Genomic DNA, 15,934 nt, shown 5'->3' on the forward strand with positions numbered 1-15,934 from the left:
TACGATAGCTTTTAATTTTCAATAACTTTTCTTGAAATTTTTTTGGGAAGGAAAAGAAGTTGAATTAAGGGGTATTACAAGGAAACCAGGGAAGATAATCAGCTCTAATAGCATGACAAAGCTTCTAAAGAAAGAACAACGGGGCGTAATTGCACAATTATGTTCACTAGAGGTTCCCACATCGAAATCATCTATTTCTCCAGATCTCCAAAACGTTTTGGACAATCATTCCAAGGTATTTGAGACTCCCAAAGGCCTCCCACCTATTCATGATCATGATCATGCTATTCATTTGATTCCAGGAAGTGTTCCCTTAAACATCAGGCCTTACAAATATCCATATGCCCAAAACAATGAAATTGAATGTATGGTTGTAGAAATGCTAAAGGTTGGTATAATTCAACCTAGTTAAATTTCTTTCTCCATTCAAGTGGTATTGGTACACAAGAAGGATGGATCATGGCGCATGTGTCTGGATTATAGGGAGCTCAACAAGCTTACTATTAAATATAAATTTCCTATTCCTGTCATTGATGAATTATCAGATGAATTACATGGAGAAATTTAATTTACCAAGTTGGATCTTTGTTCGGGATATCATCAAATCATAATGAATACTGAAGACATTCCAAAAACAAAATTTAGAACTCATGAGGGTCATTATAGATTTTTGGTCATGCCTTTTGGCCTTACCAATGCACCTTCTACATTTCAAGGTTTGATGAATTACATTTTCAAACCCTTCCTTAGAAAATTCGTGTTAGTATTTTTTGATGGTATACTAATCTACAAGAAGTTTTGGAAGGATCATGTTCAACATGTTGACATGGTGCTCAAACTATTGGAGGAGGAATAATTATATGTAAACATATCCAAATGTTTCTTTGGAGTACAAGAGGTGGAATATTTGGGTACTCAATTAGCTCAAAGCTCATCTTATCATCCTCAATCTAATGGGAAAACTGAGATAGTGAACAAATGTTTGGAAGGATATCTTCGTTTCTTTGTATCTGATAAACAAACACAATGGGTCAAGTGGTTGCCTCTGGCTGAATGGTGGTATAACATTTCCTTCCATACTACAAAAAAAATGACCCCAATTATGGAACTTTATGGATATCATCCATTGTCCATCAAATCATCTTTAAAAGAAAATTCTAAGGTTTAAGCAGTGGAAGATCACATCGAGCATCAACAACAAGTTATCAAACTCTTAAAGGATAACCTCACTTTGGCGCAAAATAGAATGAAACAACAGGCAGATCAACATCGTAGCGAAAGAAGTTTTGATGTAGGTGACTGGGTATTTCTACAACTACAACCATACAAACAAATGTCCCTCAAGCAAGCTAAGAAGGATAATAAATTATCACCAAAGTATTATGGTCCATACAAGGTGTTACAAAAGATTGGTACTATGACATACAAATTGGAGCTTCCTGCATCTTCACGAGTGCACCCAGTTTTCCATGTTTCATGCTTAAGAAGGTTATAGGTGAGAAGATCCTAGTTCAAAAAATATTGCCAGAACTTGATGATGAAGGAAAAATCATATTGGAATCGGAAGCAATCACAAAATCAAGAAATCGACAGCTACGAAATCGATCAATTTTAGAATATTTCATCAAGTGGAAGAACTTACCCGCTAAAGATTCCACATGGGAGGATGAGAATTTTATACAGAAGCATCCATAACTACCCAAGCATTGAGGACAACAATTTCTGAAGGAGAGAGACATGTTAGGTCCCTATACTACTAGTGTAACCCCTTATTGTTGTCAATGCAACCCCCTCGTTGTATTATTGTGCCCATATGGTCGCCATGTTGTTATTATTATGCCCCATAGAAGTATTATTGTTATTGTTATGCCCCTACAATATTATTGTTGTGTAGGCTCTAATTGTATTGGGAGGTCCTGTCATTTGTATCATCGAAGAATTGTTCATTTGCGTAATGTAAATGAGGTTGCCTCCTCGAAGAGGCTAATTTTGAAGTCGTTGATCTATCTTTTCTATATTTTTGTGAGCTAGTTTCATAACATTATGGCTTTGATCCTATATCTACCATACATGGCCTAACCTTCCACGATCTTGCGTACAACAACTATCTCAGACAAGTCTCCCTCTCACTCATGAATAACTCTCATGAATGATCACTTGCATAATGTGCCTTTAGGCCTCTCCATTGGCATCTATTTGTAATTCACTTTTAGGACTTCTTAGGAAAACTCTAGATCCTTTTATAGTTTTACCCACTTTTCCCTTATAATATTGAGTTGAGTTCTTTTCCCACTCACTTAAGGCAAGAACTCATGACTTGGGTACTTTAGTCACCTCCTCACATATCAAGTACCCATGATATGTGGGAGTACCGCCCAAGCTACAAAAATTAACACTCTCTCTTAACGAGGGAGGTACTTCCATTCCATGAAAGTACATCATCTTCCCACATAGGAATACAATCCTCCTTTAGGGATGCTTTCCACCATGAATCCTCACCCACCTCTACCATAACATCATAACCTGAAGCATGGACAATATTATCCTTGGAAATGCCTTTGCTACTCGAAGCTTCCTACCTCTTCTTTTCTTGACAACCCTTTATACCATTCCATGGTTCCTTCTCATGAACTCTAAACTATTCCTTTCTTCCCTTTGATGATCTTCTTGGGTTGCAAAATATCCCTCTAAGTCTACACATTCCTTCTCGAACTTGACTCCCTCTAAGTCTGCAAACTCCTTCTCGAACTCGACTCCTTATGAGTTTGAAAACTCCTTCTCAAACCCAACTCCCTATGAATCTCAAGAACCTTCTTGTCTCCTTAGTTGATGGGCTTGCCCTTCAGCCTATACAACCCACTCTCTCTAACTCCAAGTATCACTCCTGTACTAGAGTTAGATCCCCTAGGCCCGATGATCACTTTTCCATCCTAGAACATGATCTCAAACCCCTTAGTCTCAATAATAGCGACATACAACATGTTTCATTTGAGCTCCAGTACCCATAATACATTTAAACCCGTAGCATCCCTCTTGACTCCATCTTGAATGGTATAGTCCTTGCTCCTTTGTCTATATTCTGACTCCTATCACCGATCTTCACGTGTAGGTCAAACTCCCATTAGGTCAAGCTCTCAAACAACTCTCGCGAACCAACATATGCCTTGATGCTCTGTTGTCAATTAACCATGCAACCCATCAATGGTGCTCTCAGAGAAATGAGAGACTAAAGTAAAGTCCTCATCGAACCTTCTTGTGAAATTGTCATGTTCAACAACAACCATGCTCATTTCCTTCTTCTTCTCATTCCCTCCTTTCATCTTGCGCGAGCACTTACTTGTAAAATGACCAAGCTCACCACAGATGAAACATTTCACCTTACTCAGATCTTTCTTCTTCTTTCCATTGATTTTGCCTTTGCCCTTCCCCAACTTACCAACGAGAGCAACATTCTCGTCATTGGTATTCTTCTTTTGTTGAAGGTCCTTATCCCGAAGTTCCTCTTGGTTGAAGTCATCCCATAACCTATTCCAATCATGAAGCTTCTCTTAGGAGGTTAGACCTTTGATAAATGGCTTCCATTAATCTAAGAAGTTGTTCAAGGAAGTCCTCATTGACTCAGGTTTCAGATAATCATCATCAATGGCACTCAACTCGTCATGAACTAGACGAGTTCTTGTGAGATACAAAGTCACATCTCCCCGTTGTCATCCTAGTTTCCTTGAGCTTCTCTCTCAATACCATCTTTCAATTCTCGTTCTTATCCTGGAACAATTCTTGAAGAGCCTTCCACATCCCATATGTCATGGCCTTCCCTAAAATATGAGGTATTAAGTGATCCTTGACTCCATCAAGGATGCTCAACTTGGCCTTCACATCTAACTTCTCATGTTTTGCCAAATCAACCAGATATGTTGGTTTGGCAATGCTCTTTTCAACAACTTCCCATATTTCATTCACAATCAACACTAGCTTGATCCTTTCTTTCCACGAACAATAGTTGGGAAGACCATTTAACCGGTCCTCATACCTCAAGCTAGCAATAATATTTGACATACAGTTTGTCCTTCAACTACAAGTCAACCAACTCCCTCTTAAGCTACTTCACGGACATACTTTGATCCAACTGCCTTCAAACTAGCTTTGATACCATGTTAATTTTTCATGGGCCCTAGATATGGTCTGTTACACAGTAATTTGTCAGTGTCTCCCTGTCAGTCACCCTACTGTGTCAGGAATTCACAATAATCAAGTTCATGCCTTCTGAACTGGCCAAAAAACCCACTTTTCCAAAGTTTTCCTCATCAGCGCGTCTGTTTCCAAAATATCCGCGATGACTGGCGCTTCATAACAGACCGCGTGCACTGCCAGCGCGGAAGCACACGACTTTCCCGTGCTGATCGAATTTCATGACCAGCGTAGCCTCTGTTTGTATTTACCCGCGCTGACATGGCCCTTTCCATTATGTCTTTGCGATGTCAGCGCGCCAGACCAGTTATGCACCCGCGCTGATCCAGTTTGGGCGAATTTGTTCCAACAACCAGCCTTCCAAATAACTCCAGACTTGGTTGTTGGCTTTGTGAGTATCGCCTCCCTTCTATGGCATGTCTGTTCGACCCTTTGCAACTACTTCCCTTGAAGATAAGCTCATCCTTCCACCATTATAGGAGACTCCTTCTCCTATATAAACCTCTACCATTACCATGAGCAGCGAGTTTTGGAATAGCTTGGATTGTGTGGAGCTTATAGTGCTCAGATTGCTGCTACTATAGGTAGTTGGTGTGATAAGTGTGGAAGTGCTTGATAGCTTAGGGAAGGTTGTTTTGTGTTGCTTGTGTGAGAGAGAGAGTTTCTTGTCTTGGGAGAATCATTTCCAAAGGTGAATGCTTGAGACACTTGCTGACTGGCCCCTCCTGAGAAGGATACCGACGTCAGAACATTTGGTTGTACTCTTCTCTGCTTGATTCATAATAGATGACTACTATTATTGTTCCATTCTCATTTGTCTATGCAACAGTTAATGTGAATTACATCCTTTCTGACTGATGTATGGTTGCTTTTATTAGATTTCACGCTTGTGTTTGTTTCCTCTTCGTGTGTGCAGGTGTCTATTCGCGGAGATCGCGGAGGATCGTGACCAGCCAGAGCGAAGGAGCGAAGGTGGCATCTCTTCATCAAACAACAGCGTTGGAATCCAAGTAGGTGTTCTTGCCTACCTTTTAATTGCAATTAGGAACTTGCATAGTAGCATTGACTGATTGTTGCTAGACCCACTCTGGGCTAGTAGGGATCGCCTCTATCCGTAGAGGGGATTTGCCTCTCCAACATGGTCTATAATTGACCTATTACATAAACACACTAGGAACCCTTAACTAGTAATTTAACACAATAAAACAAATTATCAGCGTAATCAATATTAATACACAAGGAAATTGGTCCAAATTAGTCCTCTTATTAATAAATTAACAAGAAAACGCTAGGGCTCCCATACGAGGGATCATGGCGCTTTAGATCCCTGATACAAAACAATATACAATATGTCCTTTGACTGAAAATACAAGGCTTGAAATCTGATCCTTTAGATCTTCAATCTGGCTAATGAGACAAATACATACCTGAGCTAGTTCTTCAACTCATGGTCCTTGTATTGTTTGTAGTCCTTTGCGACCAGTCCTTCGGTAATCTCCTTGTTGTTCATACTTCCATTATTGAACAAAGTTGACTAGTATTGCATAACAATCCTTCTAGGTCTGTTAGATTTTTTCCTCAGCGCACAAATCTGACCCTCTTCTCACAAATCTAATCCTCTGTGGTCAGATCTCCTTGGTCCTCCTCAAATATACTCTTAAATAGATAAATATGCCCTTTCCAAGGCTCAGTCCCCTTCAACCTTAACACAAAATAACCACGGTCTTTCTAGATCTGCCACTTTTCACGTAGATCTACCCTCTATCCTGCTTGGGTGCACTACATCAAATCTGTGCTGATCTCTTAACCCTTTAACCTTGTTGCAGGTGGCCTTACTAGGCTTCTTTTCACTACGGCTATCCCTCATTGGATCACAATTTAAACCAATTTCAATGTACCTCTTTAATGTGGCCTCCTACAACAGATCCTAACCAACTCTTGGCGCCTCTAGGTAGACCCTATTCGAGGCCAGATTTAGGCCATCGAACTCTGCCTTTTCTTAGCTACGATCACCTGCAACAAACTTGGATTCTTTTTAGGGTTTCGACCCTAGGTCTACCATATATGGCCCGACCTTCCACGATCTTGCTTGCAACAACTATCTCAGACATATCTCCCTCACTCATGAATAACTCTTGTGAATGATCACTTGCATAATGTGCCTTTAGGCCTCTCCATTGACCTCTATTTGTAATTCATTTTTAGGGTTTATTAGGAAAACTCTAGATCCTTTTAGAGTTTTACCCACTTTCCCCTTAATATTAAGTTGAGTTTTTTTCCCACTCACTTAGGGTTGGAAATCACGACTTGGGTATTTTAGTCACCTCCTCACAAATCAAGTACCCATGATCTGCAGGAGTACCTCCCAAGCTACAAAAATTAACATCACCCTCTTGCATATTAAGTGTTTAAAGTGAGGATGTTGATATCTTGTCAATGCTCCACAAAGTTCCCCCCTCTTCCTCATTTTTCAAATGTAAGGAGGTATAGTTACCAACCACAATAATGGTTGGTAACTCATAAGACTTGATGATAATGGATCTTGTGCCCTTCCTATGAATTATGCCTCAGTGGAAAGGGTTCAACCAACCAAACTGTCCCTTTAGGCTATATTCTTGTCATTGTTAAATTTATTTTCCAAGGAAAACCTTGTGGGCTCAACCATTTTCTTTGGAATATTTAGTTGGATGGCAACTCAGTCACTAGAGACAATAACAACTAGTAATCTTGAGGGATTCAATTGGATTTGAACCTTAATATATGGCCTCCCCATTGAACATGCCTTAGGTATATGATTCAACCAACTGACCTCACCCTCAAGGCTCATGGCACAACTATACATACATACATATCATGATACTGATAATCACTATTTCCATCAATTAAAATCAAATTTGGTCCATCAAACCTTAAGCATAACAATAAGGAATTAATTATTTTGCTTTAACATTTTATTTTTACACTTGAAAATATTAGTGATAAGCTTTCCTAGATCTCTAATTTTTTTACTAGTTGATAATTTAGGAAGGTCAATAGTGTCACAATTTGTTTTTAATCGTAACAAGAATTTTCATATGAAAATAGTTTTTGCATTTGGAGTGCAACAATACATCAAAATAAGGTAGCAACTAAATGACAAATTGAAACTAAATTGAAATCTTCCTAGTTGCTAATACTCTCAAAAAGCACTAACTCTAAAGCATTTCTATTATATCTAAAGGTGTACACTTTCCATGAAACACCCAAAATTTTAAAAATGCAAGGCATATTGACTCTTGCCCAGTGATCCATAACATTCTTGTTTCCAAACTAGCCCCTTTGTTGGGCAATTTATCTGCTTATTAATTATTTTGTGAGAGAACATGAAATAACTCACAGGGTTGGAATTTGGGAAGGAGAGCTTTTATTTTTTAAAGATATTTTTCCATTTACTATATTTTGGAAGAGAGCCAACCACCAAATGACAAGGGATGCTCTTGGAGTGACTGATAATTATCAGAGCACTTAGATTATGAGCATAAGCCAGAGATAAGCCTCGAAGAAGCGCATATGCCTTTGCTTGATTGTTTGGTCCAAGTCCCAATTCTTAAGAATACGATGTTTTTATAAGTCCCTCAAGGCAAAAAATATCCCCACCCTTACATGTGCCACCCCCTAGTAGTGTCAAAAGTATTAAGCATACTTAAATGTGGTTATCTATATTATTTTTGCTAACCCATGCCACATCACTATTACATTATGTTACACATCTCAAGACAAAAATGAATTATGCAACCTCCCCACTTGGTTTGCTATTACATCCATTGACATGTCAATAATGAGACGTCAACAAGCACTTGGGAGGGAGGCCATACTCTTCAATGAACCCAAAAATCCACTTATTATGCCAGGAATCAACCACCTTACTAAGTAAGGCTCAAGCAAGCACACAAGTCTATATTACAAATAATTGGATTAGAACCCATAAACGCAAAATCCACTTACTATGCTAGGAATCAACCACCTTACTAAGTAAACCTCAAGCTAACACATGAGTCTATATTACAAATAATTGAATTAAAACCCATGAGCCCAAAATCCACTTACTATGCAAGGAATATACAACCTTACTAAGTAAACCTCAAACTAGCATACAAGTCTATATTACAAATAATTAGATTGGAGCCCATCACCTTCGTAGATTAAAAAACTTAAAATAATAATAATAAAGCCAATACATCCACATCCCTAAATGTTTTAATCCATCTAATTAAGATTTAAATTTTATAATCTCTTATGATACTTTATCTATACCAACTATAAAAGACATTTACCCAACAGAATGTTTTAATCCATCTAATTAAGATTTAAATTTTATAATCTCTTATGATACTTTATCTATACCAACTATAAAAGACATTTACCCAATAGAGTAGTTTTGTAGTAAGCACATGTACCCAACATACTATAGTTTGTAACCTTTGAAGTTGTAGAATGTGACATTAAAATACAATAAGATGTTAATGGGAGGCAGTAACGATTTGTAGCAGCTATAGAATAGGAGAGGAGTGGAGTGGAGTGGAGGTAGAGTGTATAGGGGGTAATTAAGATTTAAATTTTATAATCTCTTATGATACTTTATCTATACCAACTATAAAAGACATTTACCCAATAGAGTAGTTTTGTAGTAAGCACATGTACCCAACATACTATAGTTTGTAACCTTTGAAGTTGTAGAATGTGACATTAAAATACAATAAGATGTTAATGGGAGGCAGTAACGGTTTGTAGTAGCTATAGAATAGGAGAGGAGTGGAGTGGAGTGGAGGTAGAGTGTATAGGGGGTACAAGGGTGTTCATGGTGGATATCCATTACCTACCGGATTACAACTCATCACCAATTGGACTTTCAACTTCGCTACTTGTCAAATTCGACCACGCATCAAAACCTTGGAATCCAAGTATTTAAAATATATATCTAAAATTGATGATACAGATTGATAATGAAACCATGCCCAACTAAACATCTAACTCCACAACCTTTTTTCGCGTAAAATAATGAAACCATGCCCAACTAAACATCTAACTCCACAACCTTTTTTCGCGTAAAATAATGAAACCATGCCCAACTAAACATCTAACTCCACAACCTTTTTTCGCGTAAAAACCCTCCACACGAATAATACTTTGCCGTTAAACGCCGATAAAGTAAGTACATACGGTTAAAGTATCCTACAGAGCATCGCAAACACCCCTAATTTGACAGCTCCCCTATTTTTGGCAGAGAAGTCAGAAAGGTGGGGCTCGGCCTCGCTTTTTTTAATTATTAATGGTTTAACTTTTAATATTGCGTTGTGAAAGAAAATTGAAAGGTACGAAAGAAATGGAAATGTCCATTCTCTCTCTCTCCTACCGTTCTTCTCTCTTCCTTTTTATTTTATTTTTTTCCCGGCGACTGCAGAGGCAGACGAAGAAAGAGAAGTGTATGGGATTTGTTGGTGCAGAGGAAGAGGAGCGGAAGAGGCGGCAGCAAATGAATGATGTAATGCAAATTATAAAATAAATGAGTGCAGTAGAGTGGAGTGGACAAAGGAGCTTTTTTTTTCTCATGTCTGGATCAGGCAGCAGGGCGGCAGGGCCAGGGCTTCACTTGCTTCCTTCTCATGGCCGCAACCGCAGGTGCAAGATCTGAGTTTCGAAACCCCCATTAAGCGAGCCATTGTATTGTATGCACAAAATTTAGGTTCCCAGATCCGCACGGGTTTGATCCCCAGTGGCGGGACCATATCGTGGCTTTATTTGGAGTCCAGATGTTTAGCAATGATAACCACAATGGAGGAAGCGATAGAGATGGTGCAGGCCAAGGACACGAAGGAGCGTATGGCCGGCGTGGAGAGGCTGCAGCAGCTCCTGGAGCATTCGACCAAGAGTATGAGTGCGACCGAAGTGACCAATCTCGTGGACGCATCTATGTCGCTCTTGAAGGATAATAATTTTAGGGTCAGTCAGGGCGCTCTGCAGGCACTTGCATTCGCGGCATCATTGTCTGGGGAGCATCTGAAGCTACATTTCAATGCCTTGCTGCCAGCCATTGTTGAAAGGTTAGGAGATGGCAAACAGCCCGTGCGCGATGCCGCTCGCAGGCTTTTGCTGGCTCTCATGGAGGTATTCTTTCCTTCTTTTTCCCTTTTGTGGTTGCTCAATATCGACTGAGCTGTAACTTTCCCGGAGTCATGTCAAGGTATCGAAATTTGCTATATATTCCAGGTTAACACAGCCACGCTCAGATGAATCTCCGCAATTTCTGGGATAAATGCACGCGATTTGTTATAATTAGTAAAATTCCTGCCCATCATAAAATTATCTTATCTTATCTATACTGTAATACTTGGCTATTTTTGTCTATGGATTCTTTCTGTCAGTCCTTATAACACGACAAGATTAGTCACGTAGGAGTAATTGACGGTTATATTGAAAACTAAATTGTAGTTTATTGCGTTTAAATCCGCCTTGTGTTTTAGGATCTTCTTCTAGCAGTGAGTTAAGCGATATTTCACCACTTCATATGCCACAGTGAGAAATTGTAGAACTTGATTTACTAGGAATGTTTTGCTTGATGCTATAATCAAGTGCAAGAGGACAGTTTGCACAAAGCTTTTCACTTGAGATGACGAACATCAAAGATATTTGATCATTTCCAAGTAGTCTCTAAAAACAGGTGAATGCTGCCAATCGTGCCAACAACTAAAAAAAACAAATAAATGCTATCAATTATGTCATTGACCATTGGCATTAAAGGAAGATTCTGCTTATCACACCTTGTCTATGCGCATGATTTTGCAAAGAAGACTGCTCATTGCCTTTTAAACTAGAATACAGAGATTCAAATGTTAAGTAGGGGTGAAGACCATTGCTAAACCTTGCCTGCTTTAGCGAGTGATATCCGCTGTGATTCATCTAAACCTGATAGTTATTCACCTATTGAAAACATAAACTGGCGTCGGGCAAATGAATTCTTGATTAAGGCTTGGTCTTACTATCATTTTAAGCGACAGTTTCTATGTTCAGTAGCATTATGCATATCTACCATTTTTCGTTTGAGATACGGTGCCCTTTGCGGCTTTTTCCTATCTCCAAGTGTGAGGAATTCGGTTTATGGCATTGTATTTCTGGTTTCTTTCCGTGCTAGATGCTTGTCATTATTATTGTTGTTGCACTTCTAAGTTTTTGGTTAAAACGTAAAAGTAAAGGCCTGCAATCTTTGTTGATTACAGTTTCTGATTCTATGTTGTTTATGAGACCCTGACTCAAATATTTCTCTCATTAAGACTCCGGGATATAAATTTATACGAATCCAGTTTGATAGAATGCTCTATTTTATATGGTCTCTGATTTCCTTGGAGGTACTTGTAGAAACCTTGAAATTTGTTTACAAGATTGTGACTATCAAAATAATTTGAAAGCGACATTCTTGTATCATTTAGATTTTGAAGTGCAAGTAATAGTGAAATTAGTTTTGTACATCAAATAATTTTAAAATTATATAATGTGTCTGTCAGGTATCATCACCAACAATAATTGTGGAGAGAGCAGGGAGCTATGCTTGGACACATAAAAATTGGCGAGTTCGTGAAGAATTTGCTCGAACTGTTGCATCTGCTATCAGTCTTTTTGCTGCCACTGAGCTTCCTTTCCAGCGTTTAGTGCTTCCATCGGTATGTAGATTTCCTCCATTACTTTCAGAATGACATTACACAGCTGCTCTTTATCAAATCAACCAAAAAAAATACATCATGCAGTGCTTTTTATCAAATCAACCAAAAAATAAAGGAGATTACGCAGTGCTTTTGTGTACTCATGCTATCTGTGCGAATTTTTTAGTTAGCGTGGTTATTAGTTGTCTTTTTAGTGTTGTGTCATATGATAATTCTTTACTCTGGCATTATTTTTTCAGGTGTTACATTTGCTAGAAGACTCAAACAGCAATGTTAGGGAAGCAGCTATTCTATGTTTTGAGGTACGTTAACATATATATGAGGTGATGTTATATATATCAAAAGTAGTGTTTGCAAAACACTATCATGAAGTACAGTGCCAGTTTTTTTGCATAAAAATGATTAGGTGTCTGTTTTTGATAAAAATGTTGAAACCGTTGCCTTTCAGGAAATGTATCATCAAGGAGGACCTCAGTTTCGGGAGGAACTCCAACGTCACAATCTTCGCCCAAGCCAGGTAAGTCCATCAAATGTTGGAGGTTAGATCTTGTTGTTACTTACCGGAAAGCTTGATTGTTCAATGTCTTATTTCTCTGCAGTAAGATCAGGATATAGTTTATACATTGCCCATTATGATGGTGTAGAAGTTTTCCCGTTGATACCACAGCCAAGTATGACTCTATGAGTACATAAACTAATAGTTATATTGCCACATGCGAGTGTATTCAAGCAAAATTGTGGGTAGCCACATGCGAGTGTATTCAAGCAAAATTGTGGCTACTTTGATTGTGCTCAGCCAATTAGGTGTCGTTTGCTGCAGCTGAAAGAGATCAATGCCAGGTTGGAGAAGATAGAACCAAAGATGCGGGCATTTGAGGGAATGACAGGTCATTTTGCACCTTCAGAAATAAAGTTGTCTTCAAGTTTGCCTGTTATTGGCAACAAACGAAATAGTCCAAAGACAAAGACAGTCCGTGAATCATCTCTCACAGCAGGTTCGTGGTTTCTGGAATACTTAATCTCAAGTTTCATTTGAGAAGCATAGTTGCTACTTTTGACTATTTCTAGGATGCTTCCCAATACCATCATAGAAGGTGAACATTGCATCTTTACGTTTGCAATACACTTTCAAAATTTGAAATTAAGTGCCATATGTGGAACCTTTTCGATGTGTTATGGAGATCAAATTTTGATTTTTGTGTTTTTTATCATTTAGTTTCCAAAAAGCACAATATACATGCTAATTGAACTTAACTGAGGTTAACCCTTAAGTTTTAACAGACATCAAAGGTTTAGTTTTCTATCATTAGTGAAATCCCGTGGTTTACATTGGCTTGATGATATAAATAATGAACGGTTTAATAAATGTGTATGGACCAAAGTAATTGTGCTGCCTATATTGTATATATACTATATAGTTATGCTATCCGCTTACATCTCCATATTTAGTTTTGTTGTTGAATGGTAGCGACTCTTGCCCAGAAATAATAGTCCAGAAATCTCAATTAGTTGATATGCCTGTCATGTTGATATGTAGTAGTCCTTTGATATGAACTCTTTGATGGGACATTGATATCCCCAAAATATGTAACTAAGCATGAAATAACTTTTCACTAGAAATAAAAAATGTCTGGCTGGCAATCATCCTCTACCTGCATCATGCTTAAAAAATGGCCTGAAGGGGGAAACAACATCTTGTCAATATCCAAATCTTGTTGAGTTTGACACATTTTACTACAGCTGCCTTGTTTACTTTTCTGAGTTCTCATATGATTCAGAAAGAACAGACAAGTAGTTGTAAATTTTTGAATTTGGTTATTTCTCATAATTGGTGCATTTTTTTTTTTGGTTGGAAGCTTAACACTGGATTTGCTGTTTTTCTTAAAAAAATCAGAATTTGGCCATTTATAAGGATTGTGGAGGGTTTTGTGAAATTTAATTACCACATCTATTGAAAAATAGACATTCTGACTGTAGATGAGGGAGATAAAGGCATGCTGCCACTGTAAAGTGTAAACACCGTGAGAAAGAGAATGAAGTATACTATCACTGCAAGTTTTTTCTGCCGACTGATATTGAGTATGATGAGAACATGGCATACCCTTTGCTCATATCAAGTTCTCTGAACATTTGTGCTGCTGCCATCAATTCTCTGATAACATGGGAGGGAAGCATTTGTTGCCATCGAATTCTTCTGTTTGTATGTCAGCTTTATCTGAATTCATGTGACTTGTGCTACATATCCTTGGAAATGGCTTGTCCATACAAATTTTGCATTGAAACATGTACATTCTTTCATGGTTCAGATTGATGAGTGTTGTATCTGGAGCAGCACCAGCCTGTTACGAAAGCAAAATATTTACGTACTCTCAACTATTATATAATTAAATTATTCTACATTGCATCTCTATAGACTTTAGCAGTCATTGATATGCAGAGGCAGGTCCCTTGTCCCACAAACAAGGGGGTTCTCATACACCAATTTGATGTCTGGCTTGCCTTTGACCTTAAAATTAGATTATATTTATAATTCCTATTCAACCTTAGCCACTACCTTCCTATTTAGCCTTGGTCACATTAAATGAAATTGGCTTATACTCTAAGGTGCTAGTGACTTGATTATATGTTTTTATAGGGAAAGAACGGTTTAAAATGTTCGAGGGCTGAGGCATATTATTCTAATTAAAGGAGGTTTAACATTGGTGAGTCCATGTTAAAATACAAAGAAATGATTTTATTTGAAGTGAAACTTCATATTTAAAGGTTTTTTTGGATCACCCTCGGAGGCTTAACCACTGCTAGAACTTGATGGGAATATTATTATATTTGTGTGCACTAACAAATTTTCTGGAATATCATTGTTGCTGAATTCAAACCAAGTGACTTATGTCAGAAGGTGCTTCTAGAATCACACCCAGAGGAGCTGCACTGCATAACATGGATCTTCTTTGGCTTGGGTTCCAGGTTTGAGGGGTGTCTATTGTTGGATTTTTAGTACCTCAGAAAGTGTCCAGAGTGCCATCAATGACAGAAGTCGCTGAGAAGACCTAGGTGCATGGAGAGAAGATATGGTGGCAGGTACAACAGCAGAGCTGGTACATGCATGTGTTACTGGTGTGCAGGCATGTACGGCAGCAGGGTGACCCTCCTCCAGCTGAGATTCAGGACAGATCTGTACAGCAGTGAATGAGGGTGCAGAGCTAACTTTGTTTTTAGAAGAGACGCAGGTAGAGGGCGCTTGCATACCTTTGGAGCCTTGGCATGCATGCACTGTCCTTGATGCTTAAAGTTCTCAGCAGTCCATGTTTAGCAGTTTGCTTTTGTTAGTTGCTTTTCTAGTTTGAGAAAAGTAAGGTCCAGATTTAGAACTAGTGTTTCTGTTTGTTTTCAGTTGGATGCCATTTTTAGGTCTAGTTCTACGTAGATGCTATTTCCAGTTTTTGCAGTTCAGATTATTTTTACATGCATTCAGTTAAAAGAGTGCCGATCCCTAGGTAGTGGTTACATGAACACAGTTGAAGTTGGCACAAATCTCAAAGATATAACAGGCTTTCATGTCTAGCATATTTTCCAGTTGAACTTAATCCTTTATTGGCTCTTCTATCCATGCAGGGGACCACATAGTTAAGTAGGGTTTGACTTAGTCTAGTAGTTACCATTGCTAATTTGTTTAGAATCAATATACTTGCCATTCCGCTACTCTATACAGGAGGTAAAGGGCAGACCATTGAACATGTGACTATTATTCTTTGAGAGTGCAGTGGCTTACTGTTTTCCCAGTTCATGAATAAACAGAGCTGCAGATTCAAAACTCAGATTTCCTGTGTGTGTTTACTGTGTGTTGCTGTTAGAAATTTCCTTCAGTATGTGTCACAGATTTTATTTTTATTTTAAGCTACAACAGCTTTGATTGAAGATTAAGGCTTTAATTTCCTAAGCTTAGGGTTTGTATTGAAGTGCATATCTGACTGCTATGGTCTAGAAATTTAACATGGTATCAGAGTAGTGTATCGGAAGCCTTCTAGAATTCTGTGTATGGAGAAATCAGCCTT

At 38.3% G+C, this 15,934-nt stretch overlaps 1 protein-coding gene across 2 annotated transcripts in view; it reads left to right on the forward strand.

Annotated features, from left to right (window-relative positions):
- The first annotated feature begins 9,574 nt into the window (after positions 1–9,574).
- Positions 9,575–15,934, forward strand: part of LOC149222254 (CLIP-associated protein-like) — a 70,541-nt gene continuing 64,181 nt past the window's right edge. Inside the window, exons 1-5 of one of the 2 annotated variants that reach the window (XM_089385329.1) lie at positions 9,575–10,332; positions 11,727–11,882; positions 12,122–12,184; positions 12,331–12,399; positions 12,703–12,877. In XM_089385329.1, the coding sequence (XP_089241455.1) occupies positions 9,988–10,332; positions 11,727–11,882; positions 12,122–12,184; positions 12,331–12,399; positions 12,703–12,877 (808 nt within the window). In that variant the 5' untranslated portion in view covers positions 9,575–9,987. The remainder of the gene's footprint in view (positions 10,333–11,726; positions 11,883–12,121; positions 12,185–12,330; positions 12,400–12,702; positions 12,878–15,934) is intronic. The other variant, XM_089385328.1, reaches the window with a different exon arrangement.

Source organism: Pinus tabuliformis, chromosome Q (assembly GCF_031772625.1).
Source record: "Pinus tabuliformis cultivar Carrire ecotype Pingquan chromosome Q, CPIR1, whole genome shotgun sequence".
Taxonomy (NCBI): Eukaryota; Viridiplantae; Streptophyta; class Pinopsida; order Pinales; family Pinaceae; genus Pinus; species Pinus tabuliformis.